Below are 12620 nucleotides of genomic sequence, written 5' to 3'. Positions count from 1 at the left end.
GTGCATGTCTGTGACCAAACCACTGGGCCGCTGGGTGGGGTGCCGAGGGGTGGGCTGGTGCTTGCTCACCTGTGTGGCAGAGGAGCTTCAGGATGAGCCCCCAGCGGGAGTGAAGGCTCCAAGACGGAGCCGGCATGATCACAGGCAGGGGGCTGAGGGGAAGCTGATGGGGGCAGGAAGGATCAGCGGGCAAGACCTCGGGCCAGGGATATGGAGCTGCGGAGCTTGGGTTTTGCCATCAGTGTCTTTGGAACAGATTTAGTCAATTGCCAACATTTAATATTTGGAGTAATCTGTGTATAAAAATCTGGAATTCCGGCTGGGTGCGGTGGTTCATGCCTGTGATCCCAACACTTTGGGAGGCTGAGGCAGGCAGATCATTTGAGGTCAGGAGTTCAAGACCAGCCTGGCCAACATGGTGAAACCCCATCTCTAGTAAAAATGCAAAAATTAGCCAGGCGTGGTGGCAGGCGCCTGTAGTCCCATCTACTCTACTCAGGAGGCTGAGGCAGGAGAATCGCTTGAACCTGGGAGGCAGAGGTTGCAGTGAGCCGAGATCGAGTCACTGCACTTCAGCCTGGGCAACAGAGTGAGACTCCATCTCAAAAAGGGGGGAAAAAAGGAATTTTGACTTCTTTTGAAAAAACAGGAATCTGTGACAATATGAACTCTTCAGTCCTGCATAGCCACAGTTGACTAGAGCTGAGTAGGAGCCATCTTCTGAGATGAGGCATTCATTCATTCATTCAGTAATTACTGTAACACCAACAGGAAGAACAGGACTTAGTAAGTACAGTGTGACTGATAATTACTGAACAAAACAAAGATCCAATACTTTTAGGAGGGCAGCATCCAATGTTAAAATAAATGTATTTCAAGGCGGCAGCGCTCTGGAGAAAAGAAGGGGGTTGGGAAGGCGGGTGCGTGTGTGTGCACATGTGTTTTGAATAGAGTGGTCTAGGCAGGCCTCACGGAAAAGCTGGCACAGGTAGAGGCTTGAAGGTGGTGGAGAGGGAGCTGTGTAGTGACGGAAGGGTGCTCTGGATGATGAGAGCTGTGTGTGTGGAGGCCCTGGGGTAGGAATGCACCTGATGTGTTGCAGGAAGCTGAGGAGCTGGAGAAAGCAGGGAATGAGGTTTGAGAGGTCACGGCGGCTGTGTGGGGACTTGGCCCTGGGAAGGGCTTGAGCTTTGAGGTGAGAGCCCTGGGTGGCTTTTGGAGCATGGCCATGGCCTGACTTAGGTTTTAACAGGTCCCTCTGCCTGTTGTGTGGAGAACAGACTGGGGGTTGGTGGTGAGGATTGGGGAGACCAGCTAAGGGGCTACTGGTAAAATCCCGGCAAGAGAGATGGTGGCTCTGGCCAGGGTGACGGGAGTAGAGATGGTGAGAGATGGTCAGGTTCTGAGAATATGGGAAGATGCAGCTGCCAGGATGTTCAAACAAGCTGGCCTGTGACGGGAGTAGGGCTGAGGCCCAGCTGGCTCACTTGGTCTCTTGTCGGGTTCCTGCAGACCTTTCAGTTTGCAGCCTGGGTGGTGTGAGCCCCGGGGGCTTATTGGGGAGGGGAAAATGGAGCAAGGAGGTTTGGGGGGATTGCCTACCTTTCCGATTCCCCTGTTAAGAATGAGTGGTGGGGCCCCAGGCAAGTGGTAGAGGGGCTGAGAGTGTTCTGGGCAGAAGCGACCACATGGACCAAGCCTGGCAGGAGGAGGAGGGAGTGAGCCCTGTGGGGTCGAAGCCGGTGAGCCAAGTGGCAGCCTGCGACTGCCAGGCTGGGGCCTGGGTTTTGTCTGGTGGGCCATAGGGAGCCAAGGGAAGTGTGTGAGTAGGATCTAGGGACGGGGCAGATAGGGGAAGGACTCTTGGAGATCCAAAGAGGAAGGAAGGAACTGGAAGGAACCGGAAGGAGTTGGCAAAGTGGGGACTGAGAACTCCTGCCTGCCCCAGGAGGATCTCTCTGATCCTTTCCCATCTTGGAGGGCGCCACCTGGTGCCCCAGGTTGGAACAACTCGGGGACAGGCTTGAGGCCCATAGGCCCTCAGTAATCTGGGGAAGCGGAGCCATGGAAGAAAGAGAAAGGACCATTCTTCCCAAAGGCAGAGAGTGTCCAGTCTGGAAACGGGGGGATCCAGAGAAAAGCAGACCTTACCGGCCACCTGGATAATGGGGAAAAGAATGTTACAGGGCTTGCCAGAGGGGAAAGGAGCTAGTTCTTGAGGGAGTAGGAAGTTTTCAGTTGGCTGCCATCTCCCAGGACAAAAAGTGACCAGAAAGCTGTGGCATGCTGGGGAGGCCGCCAGTTCTACCTGGCAGGGCCATGGCAGGAGGTGGGGAACTAGCTTCGGGGATGAGGGCAGGCTTCGCCACAGTGAGTGAGTGAGCTGAATAGGAGGAGTTTGCCAGGCGGGGAATGGCTGTTTCGGCCAGCAGAGACAGCAAGTGCAAACCGCAGAGGTTGAAGGGGCTTGGGAGAGTTTGGAGAAGGGCAGGGCCAGGATGCAGGAAGGAATGAAGTGAGAACCTTGGTTCTCAGGGAACCAAGGGAGCCGCGAGCCAGGGAAACCCGAAGATGGGGCAGGCTGGACTTGGCTGGCTAGGAGGTCAGGAGGGAGCCTGGTTTGGGACCCGGGGGATGGAAAGGAGGGTTCGGAGAGAGAAACCAAAAAAGGTGGAACATCTTCCAGGTTCCTTGAGGCTGTGACTGGGGCAAGGGGAAGGTTTCTGGGCCCCCTGGTAGCCGGGTAGAGGACAGCAGTTGACACACCATCTGCCAAGTAAGGAGGCTGTTTATAGGCTGGGCGGCATATTACAATGCTCAGGGCTCTACTGCACCCTCTCGGGGGTCTGCTAGCGCTTTCCGTAGACTGTCTCCACGCCCTCCCCACTCACAGCCAGTCCAGATCTGCCCCGGAGGGAGTGCAGCAAGGATTATTCAGTCTGTCCACGGGGATGGGGGAAGACCGGGGCCGGAGCAGATTGGCCATCCTTCAGAAGATTGACTTCTGCTATTGAGGAGTCTGAAGAGTCCGTTCTCACACGGGGTCTGGTCACTGTTTGCGAAGGGCGCCGGGCAGGTCAAATGACCTCCGTTTCCATCCCGCCTTCCACCTTCTTCTTTTGCTTCTCCATCACTGCCTCCAGCTCTGACACTTTCTCTTTGTCCTGGAGGGCGGGGTGGAAATCGCTTTGTCCTGGTGTCCGAGCCCTCGGCGTCCCAACCCCACCCAGACCCAGGGACCAGCGGCCCGGCTCACCTCCAGCAGGGCGCGCTGCACGGTGACCTGGCTGTACACACGCGCCCCCTCCTCGGGGCTCACCGCCCGCAGCTCCTCCTTCTGCAGCGAGAAAAGCTGCGCCCCAGTCAGCACACCCAGCGCGTCCACGGTCCTGAGCGAGGGCAGCCGGGGCGCAGTCAGGCAGGTCGCTGGATGCCCCAGCCCCCGTCACTCATGTCACGCCCACCCGGCGATGATCCAATCAGAACAGCTCCGGGGGGTAGGGCCGACCCACCCTGAACCCCACCCACCAATCACAATGTGCCACCCAGGGGGCGTGGTCACATCATGCTTTCGAAGGGTGCGGGATTTCCCTAAGGAATCCAGTCGGAGTCTGAAAACACATGGCAATCACAGCCTGCCACTGGATGTTGCTACCAGACAGACCTTCACTTCGGGCTAATCCCGGCTCCCTGTGGTCTCCACGACTGCTGCCCCCGCCCCCCCCCGACTCCCGGCTGATGGGAACGCTCCGCTCCCAGCCTGCGTATCAACCCGCGCCGAGCCGGCCCCCGCCCCACTCACCCGGAGCTAAAGCCCTTGGCCTCCAGCCAGGCTCGGACCTCGGAGGCGTCCGATTGCGGGCTGAGCTGCGGTTCCGGAGCGCGGGGCCCTGGGACTGCGCGGCTCGGGCCCGAACGGCCCTGGGCCAGGCGTGCCTGCAGCTCCTCGTTGACAATGAGCATCTGGGAGAATTTCTCTGCAGGTGGGAAGCCGGGAGGGAGGGAGTGGGGGCTCAGGGCGAGGGGGCCTGGGGCCAGAGGGCGGGGGGGTGCTCCAGCCTCCCCAGAATGGGGCAGGAGTCCATTTGCTCTTTCTGAGCCCCCGTTTCCCTGCCTGGAAAGCAAGGATAAGAACCTCTCCCCACAGCCGGCGTCCCCACCACTCACCCTTCTCGCTGGGGTCCAAGCTGTTGAGGCTATCGCAGCTGTCCCAGCGGGGCCGAGCCAGAGCTGGAGGTGGGGCTGGGGCTGGGGCTGGTGGCGGAGGAGGAGTGCTGTTCTGAAAGGGAGGAGAGGAGAGCACCTGGGTTAGGGAGAGGAATCAGAGTCCCAGCCTCTCCCCTTTCTGGAGATGCATTTCTGAACCCCCAGTCACCACCTGCACCAGCACTCTTGACAGCTGATCCCCACGCCCCTTGTTCCCAGTATCTGGTCCCAGCCTCTCCTCCCTCAAGACCCCAGCGTCTGCGCCGGCTCACCAGGCTGCGGGCAGAGTTTTGGCAGTGGTGCAACCGGGGTCCGGGGTGGGGTGTCAGGATGTTATAGGGCACATATCCCTCCTGCCCCGCTGGGTCCCGAACCTTCCACCACTTGCGCCTGTCATCCAGGACCTGCGTGCGGTAAAAGGCAGAGGGTTCAGAGCCTGCATCTGCAGCTAGGGCTGCCTAATTCCTGCCCCTCAGCCTCCCACTCCTCTAACCTCCAGTACGTCCCGCTGCTTGACCGACAGCTCACTGCTGTTGCGGGCCTGGAAGTCATAATTACACAGGACCCATTTTCCTGCTGTCTCTGACTCCAGCTGAGGCTCAGATTCTGGCTCCAAGTCTTGGTGACTGAGGAGAAGCAGGAGGGTTGGAGATAAGGAGGCAGCCAGCCCCATTGCTCAGGGGTGCAGGGTGCTGGTGTGAGCTAGGGTTAGAGCCAAGCAGGGGGCACAGCAGGGGCCAGGTTAATACTGTTAATAGAAATTTGAAACGAGAATAACAGCCTGAATATGTTTTGCCCCCTCCGTTGTTTGGCATTGTGCTGTAGGCATATGCAGTGGGTACTATCCCATCATCGATTCCATTTTACAGAGGAGAATGAGGCTCAGAGAGATAAAACCACTTGCCTACATCACACAGCTAGAAACAGCTGTCATTTATTGAGCATCTAATAGGCACTGGGCTTAAATATCATAACTCATGAGCATAATAAAAACAATAGCTATGCCGGGCACGGTGGCTCACGCCTGTAATCCCAGCGCTCTGGGAGACCGAGGGCAGATCACAGGGTCAAGAGATCAAGACCATCCTGGCCAACATGGTGAAACCCTGTCTGTACTGAAAAATACACAAATTAGCTGGGTGTGGTGGCGCATGCCTGTAGTCCCAGCTACTCTGGAGGCTGAGGCAGGAGAGTCGCTTGAATCTGGCAGGCAGAGGCTGCAGTGAGCTGAGATCTCACCACTGCACTCCAGCCTGATGACAGAGTGAGACCCTGTCTCAAAAAACAAACAATAGCTACCACTTTTGTAGCACTTACTATGTGCTAGGCACTGTTATGTATATTAGTTGATTTGAGCTTCATGACAACCGTTGGTAGAACCATGAGTTTGGACTCCCCTCTCCCCGCCCCCAGTTTCTTCCTCCCCCAGAGACCCTATTATCTTCTCCATTTTCACAGAGGAGGAAGCTGAGGCACAGGGATGTAAAGGTCACAGGTGGCATCGCCAGCCTGGGACCAGGGCAGTCCATGTCTGAATAATGCTGCCCTCCCTTGCAGGCAGCTGGACTTGAACTTGAACATGGTCACAGCCTTGAGCCTTGAACTGCTAATTCCTACAACACCACAGACTTCTCACTGTTCCAGGAAGGGGTTACCATCATTCCCAGTTTCCCTGCAAAGAACTTGAGGCTCAGAGAAAGTGACTTGAAGCTGTGAACAGGGAGGGGGGTTGCGATATCAGGCAGCTGGGGGCAGGGGTGGGATTTCAGCTCTGACTCCCAATAAGAGGGACCTCAGCCTGGATCAGGCCTACCTGTGCAGGGGGGAGGGGGGGTCTTCAGGGCCGCGGCACCCCCTGTGTGGGGCTGGCAGCTCCCAGCACGCTGTCCCTGCTGAGACCCTCTGCCCAGGCCCTCACCTAGACCCCCCTTTGTCTCCTCCAGCCTCACTGCTTTGTTTTCATCTCCTCCCATGTTGTTTCCCTCCAATCTGCCCTCTATTTGCTCAAGGACCCTAGAGTTCTGGTCCATCTACTTCATTTCCTCCCCCAGGACCCAGAGTCTGAACCCCCACCTGACGTGGAATGTCCTCTTTTCCCCCAGGGACCTAGGAGTCCAGGTCTCAAGCTTCAATCTTATCCTTTTAACCCTTAAACCTTTTAACCCAGTCCGACACCCAGCAGTGACTTAGACAATTGCATTAGAGCGTCTGGAAAACCAAGAGGTTAATCACCCAGCCTTTACCCCTCTCCGGGGCCCAGAGATACTACCACTTCCTAACTTTCCCAGAAACTTGCCCCCAAGCCCTTGAAGTCCCAAGCCTGCTCCTCTGGGTCTCCAGGATCCCAAGCACCAGACTTGGGCTCTTCTTCAAAACCCAAAGGTCAAATTCCCCAGCCTCTCCCCTCCAATATCCAGGGCTCTGTCCTCGTAGGGAGCCCAGACATGGTGCTTCCCAGGCCCTGAGAAACCAAACTGCCTTCTTCCAGCCTTTTGGGGATCCAGAGATCCAACCTCTCAGACTTTACCCACTCCCAGCCCCTTTCCTCCCTTAGGCCCGGAAACCCCGGTCTCCATTCCCTCCTCCCTTGGCCCCAGAAGTCTGGATCCCGCCCCCTCCCTCCCTGCTCCTCCCTCTCTCCCGGCCCCGGCCCGCCCCTTCACCATCTCACCCACCTGAAAAGAGCCAGGAAGACAGAAGGAAAAACACAGAAAAAAAGGGGGCGGAGTCAACACCGGGAGCCCCCGGGAAGCACCCCTCCTGGACCCCCTTGCCCTGCCCTGGGGCGGACACTCACCCATTGACAGCGACCTGGGGGGCGCTTTGCTGCAGGAAGTAAGAGAGTCGGGTCAGGCGGGGCCAGGCGGACCGGCCACGCCCCCACCCCGGACTTCCCAGCCTCCGCCCTGCTGTGTCGCTTGGGGGAGCTGACTGCTCCCCTGAAAGCCTCAGCCTCACCTGCCGGCGCCTCCGCTCGTGCTGTAGCTGTTTCTCAACTGGGTCTTCCCAAGCGCGGCCCTGCGGGTCAGTAACCGGCGGCTCCCAGCCGCTGAAGAACTCGGGTCTGTATGGGGGTCCCTCTTCCGGGGGCAGCTCCAGCCTGCAGCCAGGGACAGGGCCAAGAGCTCAGGGATCCTGGTACAGCCCCCAGCTGAGCTCTGTCATTAACTTCACTAAGTTTTCCCCTAAAGCTCGCTGTATCTAGCCCCGCCACTTTTCACCAAGTCCTGCCGGTACCTCCAAGCCCAACTCAACAGCAATTTATATTTCTAGGCCGGGTGCAGTGGCTCACGCCTGTAATCCCAGCATTTTGGGAGGCCAAGATGGAAGGATCGCTTGAGGCCAGGAGTTCAAGACCAGCCTGGGCAACATATTGAGACCCGCCCCCCACGCCCATCCATCTCTCTCTCTCTCTGGAAAAAAAATTGCCTTATCTAGCCTCTAAATTTCACCTCTGAGTCCAAATCAGGTTTTCCTTAAGCTCGGCTTCAGGTTCTGACCCTTTCCCTACGAAACTCCCAGCCCCCAGTGCACAGACTGTCCCATCGCCAAAGTTATAGACCAAACTTTCCAGAAGCCCCGCCCCTTCGCGTAGCCCCGCCCCTGCCCCGTAGCCCCTCTATTCCTTTAAGCCCCACCTTTTCTTTCAATCTGATTGGTCTGCTGGTCTTAAATCTTTCCTTCATATTAATTTCTGGCCTTTCCGCCAATTGAATCTTGGCATCTGTCCTAAGCCCCGCCCCAACACAACGAAGCCACGCCTCCAACCTTTCCCTTTCCTCCTAGTCTCATTTTCCAATCATCATGCCACTCATCTCCCAGCCCTTAAGCTCCTCCAATCACCACGCCCCCCGCCTCCCAGTCCCGCCCCCTCACCCGGGGCGGGTCCACGAGTCCCCCAGCGAGGTCCAGAGCTCGTTTTCACGTGGAGTGACGTTGTCCCGCAGCAGCGCCACGGCATCCGACGTCAGGTGCGGCCGCCGCACGCCGCTCGCCAACTCGGGCCCCCCCGACGTGTTCACAATCTGTCAGGGGAGCGGGAGGGGGCAGGCCGTGCCGTCACACCGTCTGCAAGGCGAACCGATTCCTCCCGCCGCAGGGGGGCCCGAGGACCTGGGGCGGGTCTCACCATCTGCAGAGGCCCGAAAAGGAAGTGCAGCAGCTCCGGGGAGGAGGGGTCGGCGATGTTGCCGCGCAGCCGGGCCTGGGGCGTGGGGAGGGAGGTGGTTGTCGTGGGTGCGGGGACGGGGCAGCTTCGCCGTGCCCGCGCCCCGGCCCAGGGGCGGACGCGTCCTCACCAGCAGGCTGAAGGCGTACTTGATCTTCTGCAGCACGTCGGTGTACTCGGCCTCCGAGGGCGGCTTGGCCCGCAGCGTCAGCAGGCCCTCTGCGGCGATGGGGACGCGGGGCCAGCACCAGGCAGGCAGAGAGAGAGGTGGACACCCGGTTAAGATGGCTGTGAGGTCAGCCCTGGTAAGTGGCGGGAGGGGAGACCCTGGGGAGGGGGGGAGCATCTGGAAGTGATCGGGAGGGGGGTTCAGATCCCACGCGGGGGTGCCCTTACCCCCAGCCGCTCGGCGCCGGGTCCTGCGGCCGCGTTCCCGATGCTCCAGCACCCTGGCCGCCTCCGCCGACTTTTGCAGCCTCGATACGAAGCTCTCTACGTCGTCGAACACGTGGTTCAGGATGTCCTGGGGGACAGAGGAGGGGGAAGCTCAGGGCTCCCGAGTTCCAAAACCATCCCCGTCGAAGCCCTGAACCTGAGCACCTAGACACATCCCCAGACAGGCCCCGCCCCAAACACCTGGCCACGCCCTACAACCAAGCCCCGCCCCCGCCCCTCCTCCATAACACCGAAGTCTGACCAGATTGACGGAGAACTCCCATCCCGCAGCTGACCCCGCCCTTCCACGCCTCAGCCCCGCCTCCAGCCATCTGGCCCCGCCCCCAGCCCCTTTCCCGCGCGGCTCACCACTTCCCGCTCCGCCTGCAGAACCGCCAGGTCAGGACCCCGGGGACCCAGGTCCGGGGAGGCCGGGTCAGCGCTGCTCGAGGTCCCCGCGGGCCCAGGCCTCTGCGCCTCCTCTGCCTCGGGAATGGGCTTCGCCTGGGGTCGCCCGCGGCCTGCGCCCCGCTCCACGGTGCTGATCACTGCGCGGACGGACGGACGGCGCTGCAGGGGCGGGGTCTCAGCGGCGGGCGAGCGGTCGCGCTGCAACTCCTCCTGCGTGGCCCTGCAGAGGGCGACGGGGACACCAAGGCTGGGTCCACTGAGGGGTCCATGGAGGGGGAAATCCGGGGCGCAGAACGAGACACACTGAGGCTCAAAGGGAGTAAACAAGTTCAACGAGGTAGGGAGAAATCCGATATGGGGAGGGGTAGCACCTCTCTAGAGTGAAACTGAGGGCCTGGACAGGGAACAGGGAAAAGAAGTAAGAGTTCTGGGGAGTCAGCTCGTCTAGGAGGTACAGACAAGACTCGACTAGGTTGTGCTTGACTCCATGCAAAACTTGCTCTGTTCCAGTCTGGTGTTGTAGACTGAGGCACAGGGAGGGGAAACCGGCTTCCCAGAGACCCCGCCAACTTCTTCCCTCTCACCTGAGCGCCGCCGCCCTGCGCTCCCCGCGGCCCGAGCGGTAATTGTGCAGAGCCCCCTGGATGTCCTCTCGGATCAGCTCCGCCTGCCAATCACACATCAGGCCACGCCTCCCCACGCCGCACCCCCTTCCTACCCGGGCCACGCCCCTGGCCGATTTTTCTGCTCCGTCCCAGCCCACGTGCGGCCATCGTTCACGCCTATGTTCCCACGCACGTCCACACTCTGGACTCACCCCTCGCCCTACACCTGTCCCTGCCCCAAACCACGACCCCGCCCATGGAGACCCAGTCCAGGTGGTTTCTCGCCCGCATCCTCGTCCTGGCTGCTCCCCCAGGCCCTACTTGCCCATGTTCTGTTCATGTCCTCATCCCACCCTCATGTGCTATCTTGACCCTGGGTCCACTCTCCTCAAACCCCACTCCCGTTCAGAACTTCCTTCCCAGGTCCCGTGCCCTTCCTTGCTGTGATCCCGCCTTAGCCCTAGGCCCCGCCCCACCTAGAGGCCCCACCCATTTCCGCCCCTGCTCCAGGCTCCGCCCCCACAGCCAACCCGAACGCCGTCCGCTCACCCCAAGGCGCAGGCCCTGGAAGAAGTGCACGTCGGGCTGCGCGCGCTCGGGTTCCTGGCACACGAGCAGCAGCAGCGAGCGGCTCCGGCCGGGTGGCATCACCGCATCACAACGCACGATGGCGCCCAGCGGGTACGACTCCAGCTCCTCCTGCCGGGTGGGATGGCAGGGTAAACTGAGGCCCCGAAATGATGGTACTACTAAATGGCGACGGGAGTGTGGGCCAGCAGGTCAGGGCAACTTCACGCAGTTAGGGGGTTAGGGATAACACCCCTGTTTAATAGATGAGGCTATTAAGGCTCAAGAAGGGGGCTGGGGTCCGTCGCCAGAGTTCCCAGAGGAAGGACGTGCAGGAGCCAAGATTCACACCCAGACCCCCTGAAGTCCCTGCCCCAGACACTCCTCCCACCCACGTGCCCCCTGGCACCTTGGAGGCCGGGTCGAGCAGCGTGACATGGTCGGGAGACACTCGCAGCAGCATCTCCTGTGCCCAGACTCGGCCCTGGCTATCCATGACGGCCAGCTTCCTGGAGGCATCCTCCACGGTGTGCACGCCATCGTCCTCACCCAGGCAGAACGTCACCAGGTGCTGGTACGGACCAGGGAGACAGCAGTGAGGCCCAAGATGATGCCAGGTGGGCTCAGAATCCCCCAGAATAATCAGACTTTCAGCCTGAGACTAACCACACCTCCTCCAGGAAGCCTTCCTTGATCACCTGCTCCACAAATCAGCTCCTCCTCCCAGCGCTCTTTGTTTCCCTTTCATCAGAGTGACTAGCACCTGAGTCTGGCTTCTCACAGACTGGAGGCTCCTTGCGGGCAGGGAAGGAGTCTGGATTACAGCTCTCTCCTTCTAAATGCCTCCTCGGGTCTCCCGCTGTGCCCCCTGCTACCTCCATTAGAGCACCAGGCACCTCCGTGGGTTCCTCTGGACCTCGTCTACCCCCTCCTCATGCAGGGCTGTGTCTTGATTTGTCCCCATGGTCCCACTGTCCAGCACAACAGCTAGCCCGGAGAAAAGGCTGGCAGATTTGAGTGGACCCGAGGTCCCTGACTTCATATCCATGACTGAGGTGAGGCAACGGAGGTCCGTTTTACGGATGGGCAAACTGGCTTTCCACATGCTTCCTGCTTGGGGGCCCAGCTGCTTTCCAAAGCCCTATCTCCTGAGGCCACCTTTGCCCTAGAAGATGTCCTGGGGAACATAGATCCCAGACTCACATTGACTGGGTACTGGGATACATCGGCCATAACCACTGTGGAGTAACGCTTCCTCTGCTCTGCCAGGGGAGAAAGAAAATGAGCCTGGGAGTCCAGGCCCCCAGCCCCTCCTCCCTCAGACCCAGGAGTCCAGCCTCAACCCCTCCTCCCTCAGACCCAGGAGTCCAGGCCCCCAGCCCCACCTTCCTCAGACCCAGGAGTCCAGGCCCCCAGCCCCACCTTCCTCAGACCCAGGAGTCCAGAGCCCCCAGCCCCACCTTCCTCAGACCCAGGAGTCCAGGCCCCCAGGCCCTCCTCCCTCAGACCCAGGAGTCCAGGCCCAGCCTCTCCTCCTCCAAGACCCTGGATTCCAGGTCCTGTTTCTTTAGACCCAGTGCTATGGGCCTGGGGCTCCCTTGCCTCCTACTCACCATAGATAGACTTGGCACTTGGCTTTGGGGCAGCTTCTGGGCTGGTGAAGAAAAGAGGGATGAGTGAGACTGTGGAATTGGGGGCGGACCCTGCGGAAATGCCAAGCAGGGCAGCAAGGGCTTCATTAGGAAGGTAATGGGGAGCCATGGAAGGGTTATTATTATTATTTTTACTATTATTGAGCAGGAGAGCTCAGAGCCAGAGCTGGACTTTAAGAAGACAGGTAGGCCGGGCGCGGTAGCTCACGCCTGTAATCCCAGCACTTCGGGAGGCAGAGATGGGCGGATCACAAAGTCAAGAGATCGAGGCCGGGCGCGGTGGCTCAAGCCTGTAATCCCAGCACTTTGGGAGGCCGAGACGGGCGGATCACGAGGTCAGGAGATCGAGACCATCCTGGCTAACCCGGTGAAACCCCGTCTCTACTAAAAATACAAAAACACTAGCCGGGCGAGGTGGCGGGCGTCTGTAGTCCCAGCTACTCGGGAGGCTGAGGCCGGAGAATGGCGTAAACCCGGGAGGCGGAGCTTGCAGTGAGCTGAGATCCGGCCACTTGCACTCCAGCCTGGGCCACAGAGCGAGACTCCGTCTCAAAAAAAAAAAAAAAAAAAAAAAAA

At 59.6% G+C, this 12620-nt stretch overlaps 1 protein-coding gene across 3 annotated transcripts in view; it reads right to left on the bottom strand.

Annotated features, from left to right (window-relative positions):
- Positions 1–2770: 2770 nt before the first annotated feature.
- Positions 2771–12620, bottom strand: part of EPS8L1 (EPS8 like 1) — an 11847-nt gene continuing 1997 nt past the window's right edge. The window contains exons 3-20 of one of the 3 annotated variants that reach the window (XM_025368930.1): positions 12006–12046; positions 11596–11654; positions 10802–10963; positions 10375–10524; positions 9805–9887; positions 9179–9440; positions 8771–8897; positions 8505–8593; positions 8336–8410; positions 8083–8231; positions 7165–7306; positions 7004–7032; positions 4700–4832; positions 4479–4610; positions 4168–4279; positions 3803–3977; positions 3257–3389; positions 2771–3164 (exon numbers count right to left, since the gene is read on the bottom strand). In XM_025368930.1, the coding sequence (XP_025224715.1) occupies positions 3078–3164; positions 3257–3389; positions 3803–3977; positions 4168–4279; positions 4479–4610; positions 4700–4832; positions 7004–7032; positions 7165–7306; positions 8083–8231; positions 8336–8410; positions 8505–8593; positions 8771–8897; positions 9179–9440; positions 9805–9887; positions 10375–10524; positions 10802–10963; positions 11596–11654; positions 12006–12046 (2140 nt within the window). In that variant the 3' untranslated portion in view covers positions 2771–3077. Of the gene's footprint in view, positions 3165–3256; positions 3390–3802; positions 3978–4167; positions 4280–4478; positions 4611–4699; positions 4833–7003; positions 7033–7164; positions 7307–8082; positions 8232–8335; positions 8411–8504; positions 8594–8770; positions 8898–9178; positions 9441–9804; positions 9888–10114; positions 10166–10374; positions 10525–10801; positions 10964–11595; positions 11655–12005; positions 12047–12620 lie in introns of those variants that run through there. The other 2 variants (XM_025368931.1, XM_025368932.1) reach the window with 2 other exon arrangements.

Source organism: Theropithecus gelada, chromosome 19, assembly GCF_003255815.1.
Source record: "Theropithecus gelada isolate Dixy chromosome 19, Tgel_1.0, whole genome shotgun sequence".
Lineage (NCBI taxonomy): Eukaryota > Metazoa > Chordata > Mammalia > Primates > Cercopithecidae > Theropithecus > Theropithecus gelada.
The sequence above is the reverse complement of the archived record's forward strand: the minus strand, read 5'-3'. Positions and strand labels throughout refer to the sequence as shown.